Raw genomic sequence first — 16,103 nt, forward strand, 5'->3', positions numbered from 1 at the left:
TTGGTTATACTCCCCTGAGGTGTAGCTTGTGGATGAGTAAAAGTAGGTTCAAACGAAGCCCAAATGAGGAGAGCAGGCCAGTGACCGGCATGAAGCACTACTCTGTTGTAAATGATACAGGAGTAACAGCAGTTGTGTTTTACTCTAGTTCTGATGGTTTTAAAGGACTCGTAGGCTCAGTCCTTTCAAATAACCTGGAGGTCTCGTCGCCAATACACAAAGCTTATTTTCTGAGAAGGATAAAGGGTACTCTGTAAAATGAACTTAGGACTGTTGTTGTCACTTCTCTAAAATTGATTTGGAAACCTTATAGATATCGTCAACTTTTATCGGCTCTTCACATGAAATTTTAAGAAATCTGACAATTTTAGAAGAAAAATGTTTCCAGTATTCTGCCTAGATATTGAATTAGATAAAACTTAAAAGTTCTTTAAAAAATGCTTATAGGATACAGATTGAATTAAGAGTTATATAGGCTATCATAAATCTTTTTTTTTTTTTTTAAAGATTTTATTTATTTATTTGACAGACAGAGAACACAAGTAGACAGAGGCAGGCAGATAGAGAGGAAGGGAAGCAGGCCCCCTGCTGAGCAGAGAGCCCGATATGGGACTCGATCCCAGGACCCTGAGATCATGACCTGAGCCGAAGGCAGCGGCTTAACCCACTGAGCCACCCAGGCGCCCCTATCATGAATCTTTTTAATTGGATACTCTATTTTTGCTTAGAAATGACCAGGTTTTTCAGATTATTGCCTAATGCATTATTGTGTGAGTGGAATTTTATAAGAGGATTCTGGTGTTTCCAGCTGACGGTTTTACAACTGTACTCTGCATATTCTTTAAAACTACTCTTAGGACTATCTGAATATTGCTTAATTTTTATCTTGGAATCATGCTAATCATCTTGTATATGAAATTCCAAGGCAGTAATAACTGGTTATGCCTTAGGCACTATAATTTAGTAAGACTAGCTTAGAGTTTTAAAAGCCCATTTCTAGTCTATCATGTTCACCTTTCCAATTGATTTTACTGCTTTTGTTTTCTAGGAGGCAGCCAAATATGACAAGAAGGTAATGGTCCTGGATTTTGTCACTCCAACCCCTCATGGAACTAGATGGGGTAAGCTTTAAAATATCTTAGAAGTGAATTTGTAAAAGCAGGGTTTTCCCTGGTATTGGCTTAAATGGCTCCTAAAACCCAATTAAAAATTTAAAAATTAAAATATGTATATATACATTTCTCTCACTTATGCTGCTAAAATGGACTCCAGTTAAATGTTGAAAATTTAGGGGTTTTTTGGCAGAGTCAAGATAATGTAAAACCTTATCCACAGCTACTATAATGATTTAAAGCTACATATTTGAGTAACCTTGTAAAATTAGGGGCTTTATGACTGAAAGTTTAAAAACTTATTCTGTTCTAAAACCAGTTCCTACATTCAGCAAGAACAGGAATTAGATATTTTAATGAATAGCCCATGCTGCTTCTGAGTTTTGGTGAATTAAATGGTCCTTACTCATTTATTCCACAAATATTAATTAAACACTTATTATGAACTCTAGGGCATTGGAGAATATAGCAGTGGACTCGGTAGACATGAAGTTCCTGCCCTTGTGGAGTTTATATGCTAGTGGGGAGACAAAAGATAAGCAAGAACTTTATGAATTATAATAAGTGGTACTACAAAAAATTACATAGTGGAAGAGAGGAACTGGGTAGAGGAAAGAGTTTAATTCTGAGAGAATTATCAGAGAAGGCCTCTGAAGAGGTGGCCTTTAGATGAGGCCAAAAGAGTAAGAAAGAACCAACCAACTATGCCAAGAACTGAGGAAGAACCTTTCAAGGGACGTTTTTCCGTTTCTGTCACGGAATAGAATATACAAAGGCCCTGAGGCAGTTGGGAGTCCTTCATGAATTTAGCACAGGTACTACGAGCTAGAGCTAAGAATGGAGAGGAGGGCAGGTGTCAGGCTGTACTGGTCTTGGTAGGTCAAGATGAGGAATCTGGATCTAAAGAGCATAGTAGGAAGCCTTTGAGAAGGGGATTGGTGTGATACATAAATCTTATCAAGACAGCTTAGCTTAAGAAGCAAGAAACAGGAACTCTGGATATGAGAGTGTCTTGAGTTTCTAATTGATTCAGCAAATATATATTAGGTGTCAGTTTGATATCAGTCACTGTTCTTGTATTGGGCATAGCTGCTCCCGCCTGCAGAGCTTACAGTCCCTAGTCGCAGTCCAGAAGCATTCTCTTCAGAGGCTTGTGTGAAGTCCACTACCATCTGGTCTGGCACTCCTTTACCATTTTCTCTTCCTCTCAGTCTGCCTATATTTTGTTTTAATGCAGACAGTCTATGACCATGTTCTTTAAGCTCAGAGATGCTAAACCTTTGTTTGTTTGTTTGTTTTGGTTGTTATGAATCCTTTTGTGAGAATGCACAAAAGCTGTAGGCCACCTTTTTTTTTTTTTTTTTTTTTAATTATTTATTTATTTGTCAGAGAGGGAGAGAGAGAGAGTGCAGAAGCAGAGGGAGAAGCAGACTCCCTACTAAGCAAGGAGCCTGATGGGGGACTTGATACTCGGACCCCTGAAGATCATGACTTGAGCCGAAGGCAGATGCTTAACTGACTGAGCTACCAGGAGTCCTGACCACCTTCTTAAAAAAAAAAAAAGCTTGCATACACCAGATTTTACTTGCAGTTCTAGACCCATAGCAGTCCAGCTATGGCCAGCTTAACAACCCCTTTACCATTTAGTTCTATTCATAGATGTGGTAGTGAGTATAGGATTGTGCACCAAGTAGAATTTCAGTTTCTGTCATCTTTATCAGTTAATTCTGAATCTTTGAAATATGTGGAAATTGTCGTAATCTCATTTTTCTAGTGTTTTAGGATGTGTTACTATGTTTGATATATAAGGCTCTCTGAGCTTAGAAATGCCATGAGTCTGGGGCGCCTGGGTGGCTCGGTGGGTTAAGCCGCTGCCTTCGGCTCAGGTCATGATCTCGGGGTCCTGGGATCGAGTCCCGTATCGGGCTCTCTGCTCGGCAGGGAGCCTGCTTCCTCCTCTCTCTCTCTCTTTGCCTGTCTCTCTGCCTACTTGTGATCTCTCTCTGTCAAATAAATAAATAAAATCTTTAAAAAAAAAAAAAAAAAGGAATGCCATGAGTCTTAGGAATAAACTTGTAAAAAATAGTATTGGCTACATTAAGCAAATAAATTATGACCTTTCATATCATAGTAATAATTACTGACCTCTTCTTTGAAGGATTGTGATGCTCGATGTAAACTGATTTCTCGATGTTGTTGCAGGTCTCGGAGGAACGTGTGTGAATGTGGGGTGCATACCTAAAAAACTGATGCACCAAGCGGCTTTGTTAGGACAGGCCCTGCAAGACTCTCGCACTTATGGTTGGAACACCGAAGAGACAGGTATGGCGGGAGAAGGTGCTCTTCTGTCTGTGCTTTGAGGGGTTTGAGTTGTGATCTTGCAAAGTACCCATCCATCTTTATGGGACTACAAAATGACCTGGAGTTTTTGTTGTTGATGGTTTTTATGTATAAAATTACTGTAGTTACTCTGTCAGATAGCTGCATAGTGGTTGTGGTAAGAACAGATACTGTACTTGGAGTGCCTTTCTGTAATAGAAAACCAGAATGTTTCAGATAAATTCTTTATTTTTATTAATATTATTTTTAAGTAATCTCTTTGCCCAGTGTAGGGCTTGAACTTGTGACCCCAAGATCAAGAGTCGTACACTCTGCTGCCTGAGCCAGCCAGGTGCCCCTCAAATAAATTCTTATATAGAGAGTTTCATAAAGAGTGTAAGTATTTGCTTATCTCTGAAGTTTGATTTTTCTCTCTCCAAAGAAATCCGTTCATGAGCTAATGTTTTGGGTGGGGGGGAACCATTTATCTGGAGAGAAAGAGATGGTTAGTCTTTGTTGTATAAAACATCTAGAGTACCCTGGCAACCCTAGGAAAGTTGAAGAGAAATTGCTGCCTTTGGAAAGTAGATTGCATTATCTGATAGAAGAAAATGAGGTTGACATGGCTGCATAGTTGATGAATATCCTAGATCACCATGTCCTTGAAGAGGGAAACTTCAGCCTTATCGGATATTAGGTTTTTTTTGTTGTTGTTAAAGGTTTTATTTATTCCTTCGAGAGAGAGAGAAAGCACAGGGAGAAAGAGAAGCAGGCTTGCCATTGAGCTGGGAGCCGGACGTGGGGCTGCATCCCAGTATGGGGCTCGATCCTGGGACCTGGGATCATGACCTGAGCTGAAGGCGGAGGCTTTAACCCACTGAGACACCCAGGTGCCCCAAAATCAACAGTACTTTTTTCTCTAAGTCTGGAGTCTTAGAGAATCACTTACTTTAAAAGTGTTCTTACTCTGGGGTCATCTCTTTCCTCAAATCCTTACAAGGCTATTCTCTGTCCATGACCTTTGGGGTCTGAGAGTGTCATCATTTATTTCTGAGGTGTCATGCCTCATGTCCTTTTCTCTTGCCAACAAAAAGGGCAGTGGAGGTGACACTTTTGACCTACGGAATATGAATTTAACACATAATCTAGTCCACCTCTAGTCCCTCCTCTGCCCCCGCCAAGTTATTATTTACTCCTGTGTCTGCATGTCTCCCCACTGAGTCTGCCATTCATACACTCTGCCCTTCCTGGAGACCTACTTTTAATGTACCTGGTTAACAAGAGGTCTCCCTTTAGTTAGTGTATTAGACTTCTTCATAGACGTTTTAGAAATTGTACTAGTGTAGTTACATAATATTGCTATTCAGTGGCCACTTTTTGCAGTGCAGTCTGTGCTGGGGAAATACAGAGATGAGTAATACAAATTGTATAAGTGCGCAGATTCCACTAATCACTGGTGCACTAATATCATTGATAGGCAGCCCACGTTCCCTGGAAGCCCAGAGGTAGAATTGGTGACGTTAATTAAGTGGGGACACACAGTTTTTGCCAGTATTCTGGGTCCCTTGGGTTAAGAGCTTGCTTCACCCAGCCCTCCTGGTACGTTAAAATGTAGGTTATTGTAGTAGGTAGGCGTGGGCACAACCTGACTTGAGCCATTCACCGCGTGAGGATTGAGTACAGCAGTGTGGTTCAGATAGCTGCGACTCATCACACAGTTTCTGTTCCTTCCTCTGGACTTGCTGCTTTTAACCCACTGAGCCACCCAGGCGCCCGGTTGGACTTGCTGCTTTTAATTCTTCCATTCAGTTTCTATAAATTGGAGTAGACTCTGCCAAGCACTTGGTTCTTTGTTTAATGGGATGTAGAAAAATATTTACAGACATTATAGGAAGTTGTATATTTGAACCAAGTTAGTTCCGTCTTAAAGAGGACGTGTAACAGGATATTCATCTGAAAAAGTCTAGAAGTTTTTGGAAGAGGTAAAGTTGTTCCAAGCAAATTTTGATTGATGTAGTTTTATTATTTCCATATATTGTCATCTGTAGTGAATGCATCTGTCTCTTAAATCTAGGTAAATAACAGTGCTATATAACTCAGTCACACAATTTTTATTCATATAGTGATCTAGTACTTAAATTTGGTGTGTTGTACTAATTGCTGTTAGCTTTAAGCTATTCATTCTCAGGAAAATAAAGTCAGGGAAACTGAATTGCTTAAATTAGAAACATAGAAGTGTATAGTGAGTCTTCAGAGTCTTAAAAAGTGTTAAATACAGGCCTCTGCTGAATGTGAAGTTGTATTAACAGGGCCAACTAAGTATAATTCTAATAAATTCAGTAATCAGGTGGGTGGTGAAATAGAATTTGGTGAATTGATTGCTCTTTCCAGCAGAAGAATATTTCTGTCACTGAAATAGTTGAATTTTTTGATGCTATTATTTAATCTCAGCTATGTCTTAAACTTAGAATATAGTATCTACTGATGAATTCGCAGAGTATAGTCCATTTAATAGTTCTGTGATTGTGAAATTTCAGAAGTGAATCAATCCTACCTGTGGTCTGGTTCATTATTTCTCCATGGGGGCATTATTGGCATGTTGGGCTGGACCCCTCCTAATTGTAAGAAACTGTAGTGAAGGATATTTAGCATTAGTGGCCTTTGGTCATTCCTAAATCACTGTAACAGCCAAACACATCACCAATAAAGTGTTTGGGATTTGCTTAAAATAGTCTAGTAAAGAGGCACCTGGGTGGCTTCAGTGGGTCTGATTTTGGCTCAGATCATGATCTCAGGGTCCTGGGATTCAGCTCCATGTCAGCCTCTGTGCTCAGCTGGGAGTCTGTTTCTTCCTCTCCCTCTTTTTCTGCTCCTCCCCTTGCTCATGCACACACGTGCACACACTCAAGTAAAATCTTAAATATTCTAGTGGAAAGGAGGAGTATATGAAATGAAATTGGCAAAATGTTGGTAATTGTTTCAGCTAAATGGTTGGCCTAGTGAGTTATACTATTCTATTCCATTCCTGGGGGAGGGAGCAAAAGTGAATCTTGTCTTTTCTCTTTTAGTGTTGCTAGACGGAGGCCAGATGGGTGGGTTGGCAGGGCTCCCTCAGCACTCCCCAGCCCCGCCGCCTTCCAGCACACCATCCTCTCAGCATTGCAACCACAGTGGGTTCTATAGTCACTGTCTGTTTCATTGATGTCTTAAAGTCTAATGTTTTGATTCTGTGAATTGAATATCGACGATCTATTCTCTGGGAGGCCACAGACCAGTTTTGGTGTTGTAGTTTCCAGATATAGAGGTTGGCCGTTGAGTAGCATAGACTTGGTTCACAGCTTCCTATGTGGCTAAGCTCTACTTACTAACCCTGAGTCTTAAGATTCAGACTTCTCATTTCCATGGCAGATCTTTCAGTATATGTTGATTCTCTTTTCCTTCCTTGCAGACCACAGCTTTCCTAGGACCTGCCTTTGTCCTATCACTGAGTATATTTTATCTGTACCCTGTTTTTTTCTAGTCATTGATAAGTTACTAATGAGTGAGTGATTGATTTTTATCCATTGAAATTTAATACATTAGTGCCTGACTCAAAGGATTCATTTTTTTAAAAAAGATTTATTTCAGGGGCGCCTGGGTGGCTCGGTGGGTTAGGCTTCTGCCTTCGGCTCAGGTCAAGATCCCAGGGTCCTGGGATTGAGCCCCACATCGGGCTCTCTGCTCAGCAGGAAGCCTGCTTCCTCCTCTCTCTCTCTGCCTGCCTCTATGCCTACTTGTGATCTCTCTCTCTGTCAAACAAATAAATAAAATCTTTAAAAAAAAAAAAAAAAAGATTTATTTCAGAGAGAGAGAAAGTGTGTATGCACAAGGAGGGGCAAACAGAGAGAGAATCTGGAGCAGACTTGCCACTGAGTGTGGAGCCCGACCCAGGGCTCGATCTCATGGTCAGACCATGACCTGAGCCCAAATCATGAGTCGGATGCCCAACTGACTGAGTCACCCAGGTGCCCCTCAAAGGATTCATTTTATGATAGAATTAAAAAATCTTCCTCTCTTTGGTGAAAGGGGGATTTGGGGGACAGTGAGGCTGTCTTAATACTCTGTCTAGATCGAGGGTCAGCAAACTTTTTATGTAAAGGGCCAGATAGTAAATCTTTCAGGTTTCACAGGCACAATGATCCCTGTCACAACTACTCAGCTCTGCTGTTGTGGCATGAAAGCAGCCCTAGATGGTGTATGTAAGTAAGTGGTCGCAAGGGTATAAATTTTATTAAAAAGGTGATGGGCTACATTTGGCAGTGGGGCTTAGTTGGCCTTGGGGTTTTAAAAAAATATTTTTATTAATATATTTTTATAAATATTTTTAATAAATAATAAAAAGATTTTTATTTATTTATTTGTCAGAAGAATTGAGAGAGCACAAGCAGGGGAGCGGGCAGAGGGAGAAGCATGCTCCTTGCTGAGCAGGGAGCCCAATGTGAGACTCCATCCCAGAACCTTGGGGTCATGACCTGAGCCGAAGACAGATACCCAACCGACTGAGCCACCCAGGCGTCCCTATAGTTGGCCTTTATTTGCTGGTCTTCTGGTCTAGACTGTTACCAGCTTACTAACGCCAAACCCGGCTATATCAGGATCCCTTGGGGATTGTTAAAATACAGAATCCCAGGCTTTACCACACCTCATTACCCCAGCAATCAGTATTTAACAATCAAAGTAAAATTCCTGTTCATTTCTAAAAAAGAGAAAAAGTTTGTGCCTAGTTATTTTAGTTTTAAGAATTGTCAGGAAGCCTTGCATGATGAATTATTTGGTAGTGTTCTAAAAAGGAAAGAATAACTGCGCATGAAAAAGTTGTTTATATGCTTGGAATGAAGGACTCTTTCAGACTAAAAGCTCTGCTCTTTGTATTCCACGTGAATAGTTACTGGATAATGGTCTTTGCCTGGCAGTTGAAAAGCTAAAAACATTTCTTCTTCTCTTTTTGTGCAGTTAAACATGACTGGAATAAAATGACAGAAGCCGTACAGAACCACATTGGCTCTCTGAACTGGGGCTACCGGGTAGCTCTGAGGGAGAAGAAAGTCACCTATGAGAATGCCTATGGGCAGTTTGTGGGTCCGCACAGGATTAAGGTAATTGTGTGATAGGTTGGGGGTAGGGGAGGAAAAGAGAAAGTGATTCTCTTAATAGAAGGAAAAGCCATCGTGACCCAAACTGTCCGGTTTGGTGATTTTGCAGTCCCGTCTTACAGGCCTTTCTCTTGGGGGGTGGTAGTGTGACCGTACTGGATTTGGGGCCAGATTACCTGAATTTGAGTCTTCGCTCTGCCATTTAGTAGATTTTATGATTTTGAACTAGTCTGTTAACTACTCAGACCCTCAACATCTTACATATTACCAAATTTTTATGAAGATCAAATTGGATAATGTGAATGGCCTTTGTTAACTATCAAGTCTACAGTTCTGATGAGTAATAGCTTACTAAAAGTTGACATTGGTTTTTTTGTAGGCAACAAATAACAAAGGCAAAGAAAAAATTTATTCAGCAGAGCGATTTCTCATTGCTACCGGCGAGAGGCCACGTTATTTGGGCATCCCTGGTGACAGAGAGTACTGTATCAGCAGGTAAGAGAAGCCCATTGCAGATTTATGCTTTTCAGGTTTTTTTCTTCAAACCCATTCAGTCCATTGCTAGAACTTCAGGTGTTTTGCTACATTTCTGCCCAAAGGGATAGGGCATTGGGAAAAAGAAAAGGGAAAAATTACTTTATGCAAGAGAACATTTAAGAATTCAGGACTGTAAACATTGGTCTTCTTACCACTCAGTTAACATCACTGCTGACATACAGATTTATGTTGGAATGTACACATGTGTGAGTGTATATCAGATATGTCTAACAATTTTTTAAAAAGATTTTATTTATTTGACAGAGATAACAAGTAGGTAGAGAGGCGGTAGAGAGAGGGAAGCAGGCTCCCTGTTGAGCAGAGAGCCCGATGCAGGGCTCAACCCCAGAACCCTGGGATCATGACCTGAGCGGAAGGCAGAGGCTTTAACCCACTGAGCCACCCAGGCACCCAGAAATGTCTAACATTTAAAACTAGATGGATATTCATGTGGATGCTAAAACAGTGACGGATGGCAGACCATGTAGAACCCTAGGCCCTCCTCCTTGCTGTTCCGCGTGGGCACAGTGTCAGTGTAGTTGGCCTTCTGAAATAAGTGAGTCAAGCAAGATTTGACTGTGTGATTTATTTTGCTCACCGGGTGATCATATGGTGACCTAACAATTCACATTAGGAATTCAATAAGGAATTTCACATTACAACAACGTTAAGACAGGTTGTTGATAAATATGTCCTCTTGTGTGCTTTTTGCCCAGGAGTTCCTGATTGTGTTACAAATTATTCTTTTGGGGCCCTTTTTTGGGGGGAGAAGATACAATTTTTTTCCTTTGTGCTTCATGTAGGGGCAGCTCCAATGGCAATAGTTCCCTTTGTTGTCTTAGATAGCTTCCTTTCTCATATTAAAAAAAAAACCCGGGACGCCTGGGTTGCTCAGTTGGTTTGGCAACTGCCTTCGGCTCAGGTCATGATCCTCAGGTCATGATCCCGGCATTCTGGAATCGAGTCCCACATCAGGCTCCTTGCTCGTCAGGGAGCCTGCTTCTCCCTCTGCCTCTGCCTGCCATTCTGTCTGCCTGTGCTCGCTCTCTCTCCCGCTCTCTCTCTCTGATAAATAAAATCTTTGAGGAAAAAAAACAACAAAACAAAACTCATTTCCTAACAATGCCTTTCTGATCTCTCTCATGTCTTGTATATTCTTCACTTGACTAAAAGATTTTGTCAGGTTTTACTTTTTTTTTTTTTTTTAAACATAAGATTATTTATTTATTTATTTGACAGAGAGAGAGAGAAAGAGAGAGAGAGATATCACAGGTAGGCAGAGAGAGAGGGGGAAGCAAGCTCTCTGCTGAGCAGAGAGCCCGATGCGGGGCTAGATCCCAGGATCCTGAGATTACGACCTGAGCGGAAGGCAGAGGCTTAACCCACTGATCCACCCGGGTGCCCCTAGGTTTTACTTTTTATAGTTGGTTTTTATTTTACAAAACATTTATGTTGGAAGTTTTCTTCTACTCTTCTCTCTATTCTTGATAATTGGTGTTCCAGATAAAAAGAAGTATCACAGATTTGCCACATCAGAGAGAGCTTTGTGGTGTTGAGATGAGGGTTGGGGGGTTGGGTTTGCAAATATACATATTAAAACACGTTAGTGGAGAATTACTCTAAACAAGTTCAAAATTATTTTGTTTGACCATGAGTTATGCAGTTTGCTTTGTTTGGCCATGGGCACTTGAGCTACTTCCAAAGCAGCTGAGTAGCAAGAGAGGGACAGTGTCTAAGGCCTTGTAAACACTTTTCATGTATTATATATGTAGCTGATTGAATGTTTTTAATCTTAAAAGTCTATTGTTCTTAAGAAACCAAAAATTTTACTTTGATTGTCATTACTTACATATGAACATTCTTAATTTTTTTCTTTTTTTTTTTTTAATTGCTTTTCAGTGATGATCTTTTCTCCTTACCTTATTGCCCGGGTAAGACGCTGGTGGTTGGAGCATCCTATGTTGCCCTCGAATGCGCTGGATTTCTTGCTGGCATTGGCTTAGATGTTACTGTTATGGTCCGATCCATTCTTCTTAGAGGATTTGACCAGGACATGGCCAACAAAATTGGTGAACATATGGAAGAACATGGTGTCAAGTTTATCAAACAATTTGTACCAATAAAAGTAAGTGGAGTTGCTGGTAGGTTTGTTGGTTTTATAGTTGTGTTTAAAAGGCAGGACAGAGAATGTTGGGGTTGGTGATGGGAGCTTTTCTTTCAGCATTATAAACCGTTGGGAATGCTGCAGTGCCTCACCTGTGGTATTGGTATATGAACTTGGACATGCTACTGCCTAAACAGTTTTGTTCTTAGCTCCAAGTTAATAATGTCTGTTGTCTTCTCAGCTTTCTTACCTTTGGTTCTCTTTTGTTTAATGCTTCCCTTCAGGCATCCCTTTATGTTAATAGTTTTTGGTCTGTTATCCTTTATTTCTCCATACACACCAGTGATTTTTTTTTTTTTTTTTAAGATTTTATTTATTTATTTGACAGAGAGAAATCACAAGTAGATGGAGAGGCAGGCAGAGAGAGAGGGAAGCAGGCTCCCTGCTGCGCGATGCGGGACTCGATCCCAGGACCCTGAGATCACGACCTGAGCTGAAGGCAGCGGCTTAACCCACTGAGCCACCCAGGTGCCCCCACACCAGTGATTTAAATAAGATTTCAAGACTGGACTGATTTTTAAATTTTTGTCATAAGACATTCGCTCTTGGTTTGCTGTGTAGTCTACAGATGCACACTGTATTATTCTGGCTTCTCTGAGAATGATTATCTGATTTTGTTATACGGGCTGGCCTTTCTTGCTCATTTAATCTTCTTTCGAAAAGATTGAAAAATACGCCAAGTTACACTGGGAGTTGTTACCATGACTACAGCTATTTTGATATATAGAAGTGACAGAATTAGTCACTTCTTGTATCCCAGACTGATAGATATGTTTCTTTTAGAGCAGGTAAAGATGAGACTGTTGTGTTGACACAAGTTAAGGAACTTTAGCTATTGTTTGTTCAGGGGCTTAACTTAGATGCTTTGTAGGACCATTTTAAGGATCTCTTAATGTTGATGGGTAGAGTTTGAGCATTGGGATGAGCACGACCTGTTTTCAGTACTATTCTGCCATTTTCTTGCCAGGTGACTTTGGGGGAATTCCTTAATCTCTCTGAGCTTCAGTTTCTTCTGTAAAATCAGGATGCTAAGAACACCCTTCTCAGGGTTCCAGTGAAGATTGCATTAGCTGACTCTTAGAAAGTAATTAGAACAGAACCTGGCACAGTAAATCTAAAATGAACTTATCTTCCAATATTATAATGAGGATTAAGTAGCAGATGTCCTTGAAGTAATCAGTACTTGATTACTAGAGTTGATTTTTAGGGAGTGGACGTAGATAAGCTATGTTTGCAGTAGGACCGTGATCAGAAAGCAACAGCTGGACGTACACATTCTGATAGAAGAGTAGCCTCTTCCTGTAATGTCTTTTAAGAATTCCACTCTAGGGGTGCCTGGGTGGCTCAGTGGGTTAAAGCTTCTGCCTTCAGCTTGGGTCATGATCCCAGGGTCCTGGGATTGAGCCCCACATCAGGCTCTCTGCTCAGCAGGGAGCCTGCTTCCTCCTCTCTCTCGCTGCCTGCCTCTCTGCCTACTTGTAATCTCTGTCAAAAAAAATAAAATCTTAAAAAAAAAAAAAAATTCCAGTGTAGTTAGCATGCAGTGTTATATTAGTTTCAGGTGTGCAATACAGTGATTCAGCAATTCTCTACATTAATCAGCACTCATCATAGTGCCCTCCTTAATCCCCGACACCTACTTGACCCATCCCGCTACCCCCCTGCCCTCTGGGAACCATCTGTTTGTTCTATGTAGTTAAGAGTCTGATTTTTTGGTTTGTGTCTCTTTTTTCTTTCATGTGTTTGTCATGTTTCTTAAATTCCACATAGGAGTGAAATGGTACGGTATTTGTCTTTCTCTGACTTATTTTGCTTGGCATTATACTCTCTAGTTCCATCCATGTTGTTGCAAATGATAAGATTTCATTCTTTTTTTATGGCTGAGTGGTATTCCATTGTTTGTATAAACTACATCTTTATTCATCTGCTAATGGATATTTGGGGTGCTTCCGTAAGTTGGCTGTTGAAGACAGTGCTGCGATAAACATAGGGGTACCTATTTCCTTTTGATTTCATGTTTTCATGTTCTTTGGGTAAATACCTGGTAGTGCAATTACTAGATCATAGGGTAGTTCTAATTTTAACGTTTTTTAAAAAGATTTTATTTATTCTAGAGAGAGTGTTTACACACAAGTGGGGATGGGTGAAGGGTGGCAGAGAGGGAGGGAGAGGAATAAGCAGAATGTAGAGCCTGTCAAGGGGCTCTGTTCCTGGGACCCTGAGATCATGGCCTGAGCCGAAACCAAGAGGTGGACTGAGTCATCTAGGTGCCCCTCTATTTTTAATTTTTTTTTAAAGATTTTATTTATTTATTTGGCAGACGTAGATCAAGTAGGCAGAGAGGCAGACAGAGAGAGGGGGGTGGGGGAAGCAGGCTCCCCACTGAGCAGAGAGCCTGATGCAGGGCCAATCCCAGGACCCTGAGATCATGACCCAAGCCGAAGGCAGAGGCTTTTTAACCCACTGAGCCACCAGGCGCCCCTATTTTTAATTTTTTAAGGAAGCTCCTTACTGTCTTCCGTAGTGGCTGCACTAGTTTGCATTTCCACTAGCAGTGCACAAGGGTTCCTATTTCTCCACATCCTCGCCAACACTTGTTTCTTGTATTTTTTTATTTTAGCTATTCTGACAGGTGTAAAGTAATATCTCATTGTGGGTTGTTTTTTTTTTTTTTTTTTTTAACATTTTTGTTTGTTTATTTGAGAGAGAGCAAGAGCAGGGCGTGGGGGATGGAGGGGGAAGGAGAAGCAGACTTCCGGTGGAACAGGGAACGTTATAACGGGGCTGGATCCCATGACCCTGAGATCATGACCTGAACTGAAGGCTGACATTTAACTCATTAGGCCATCCAGGCGTTCCCCTCTCATTGTGGCTTTGATAAGCATTTCCTGATGATGAGTGTTATTGATCGTCTTTTCATGTGCCCTTTGGCCATCTGGATGCCTTCTTCAGAGAAATGTCTGTTCATGTCTTCTGCCCCTTTTAAGTAGGCTTTTCGGAGCTTGAATTCATGACTCTGAGATCAAGACCTGGTCTGAGATCAAGAGTCAAGATGCCTAACCAACTGAGCCATTCAGGTGACCCACTTTCTGCCCATTTTTTAGTTGGATTATTTGGTTTTTTGGTGTCAAGTTGTATAATCCCTTCTTCTTTTTTTGGAAATTCTTTATATATTGGATACTAACTCTGTATCAGATATGTCATTTGCGAATATCTTCTTCCATTCAATATGTTGTCTTTTAGTTCTGTTGGTTGTTTCCTTCACTCTAGAGCTTTTTATTTTGATGTAGTCTCAATAGTTCATTTTTGCTCTTTTCCCCCTTGCCTCAGTAGATGTGTCTAAAAAAATGTTGCTGTGGCCAACGTCAGAGAAATTACTGCCTATGTTCTCTCCTAGGATTTTTATGGTTTCAGATCTCACATTAGGCCTTAATCCATTTTAAGTTTATTTTTGTGTATTGTGTAAGCAAGTGGCCACTTTCAGTTTTTTGCATGTAGCTGTCCAGTTTCCCAACACCATTTATTGAAGAGACTGTCTTTTTCCCATTGCATATTCTTGCCTCCTTTGTTGAAGATTAATTGACCATACCTTTGTAATGTCTTAATATTTGGAGAGTTCTGGGCATCTTTGAGAATCTTCTGAACTTTGCCCCAGTGAAATAAATACGTCTGTGCACCTGACATTTTACTTGGGTTCCCAGGGTCTCTCTGACCCCCAGGCACCTTGGTGAAGCTGTGTTTTGTTAGCCAGTGACCTCGTAGAAGCAGCCTTCTGCAGGGAGGAAGAAGAGAACACGTTTGGAACAGACAGTACAGTGTGATGTGCGGAGAGATGGCGGGGAATAAAATTGTTCTAAATGCAGAAATTGTATTAGATACAGGAAAAGCCTAATAACTTGGCAGTTTTCCCATAAAGAATGGTTGTACCTACAAGGTAGAGTAGAAATTGCACGTGATTTTATGAGTGTCTTTGAGTAAATATTTTGTAGAAATCCATGATTTGCTGTCAGTCAGAGACAAAGGTGAACTATAGACAGGCAGAAGCCTCCAGCTGATAAGGTTTTTCATCTGTTGCTATCTGGTCTGGAGGTCATGGTTGACATCTTGGAGTAACGGGCTAGTGTGTTTGATCCCATCGGGCACAGCACAGACTCCAGAGTTTGCTCCTTCCTCCTTACATCCGTGCCCTGAAGACCACCCCTACTTAGGACACACCTACCTCCTGGCTCACTATACTATTTAGGGCTTTCTAGCTGTTACCTATATCATGTTTGATTTACTCCATTGTCTGTTCTTTGTTGACAAAGCCACAGATTTGAGTTTGGAAGAGAATCTCTGAATTTGAGCAGTAGTGGCTCTCCAGGGGATTAATGGTTCTGGGTGAGTTGCAACATAGGAGCCTGGGAAGAACAGCAAGTCTTTAGTTGGATTTTAGGAATTGTAGTCCTCTCCTACCTTTCTCTTTGAATTTTATTCTGTTTAGGAACTCTTTGAAAGAAAGCCCCTCTAGCAAACATGAAGTAATAAGAAAGAAGGTGATAAAAGGCAAAAACCTCTTATTGTCCTAATGATGTTAAGGTGAGGGAGATGGGACATGAAAGACCTTTCCAGCCAGATTTTGTGTTTAACTTTGGGTTAACCTGATAGAAGAGGGTTGGTACCTGTCCTTATTATGGAGTAAAATTTTGTTACTTTTATAGGTTGAACAGATTGAAGCAGGGACACCAGGCCGACTCAGGGTGACAGCTAAGTCCACCAGTAGTGATGAAACCATTGAAGGAGAGTATAATACGGTAAGGAGTGGGCTCAGATCATTACTAAATTAGAAAGCAGATAATA

The 16,103-nt window shown here is 40.8% G+C and overlaps 1 protein-coding gene across 1 annotated transcript in view; it reads left to right on the plus strand.

Annotated features, from left to right (window-relative positions):
- Positions 1-16,103, plus strand: part of TXNRD1 (thioredoxin reductase 1) — a 65,261-nt gene that overhangs the window by 21,281 nt on the left and 27,877 nt on the right. Inside the window, exons 4-9 of the mRNA XM_059186704.1 lie at positions 1,049-1,121; positions 3,315-3,434; positions 8,424-8,566; positions 8,943-9,058; positions 11,000-11,225; positions 15,965-16,057. Of these exons, the coding sequence (XP_059042687.1) occupies positions 1,049-1,121; positions 3,315-3,434; positions 8,424-8,566; positions 8,943-9,058; positions 11,000-11,225; positions 15,965-16,057 (771 nt within the window). The remainder of the gene's footprint in view (positions 1-1,048; positions 1,122-3,314; positions 3,435-8,423; positions 8,567-8,942; positions 9,059-10,999; positions 11,226-15,964; positions 16,058-16,103) is intronic.

This window comes from Mustela lutreola, chromosome 8 (genome assembly GCF_030435805.1).
Source record: "Mustela lutreola isolate mMusLut2 chromosome 8, mMusLut2.pri, whole genome shotgun sequence".
NCBI lineage: Eukaryota > Metazoa > Chordata > Mammalia > Carnivora > Mustelidae > Mustela > Mustela lutreola.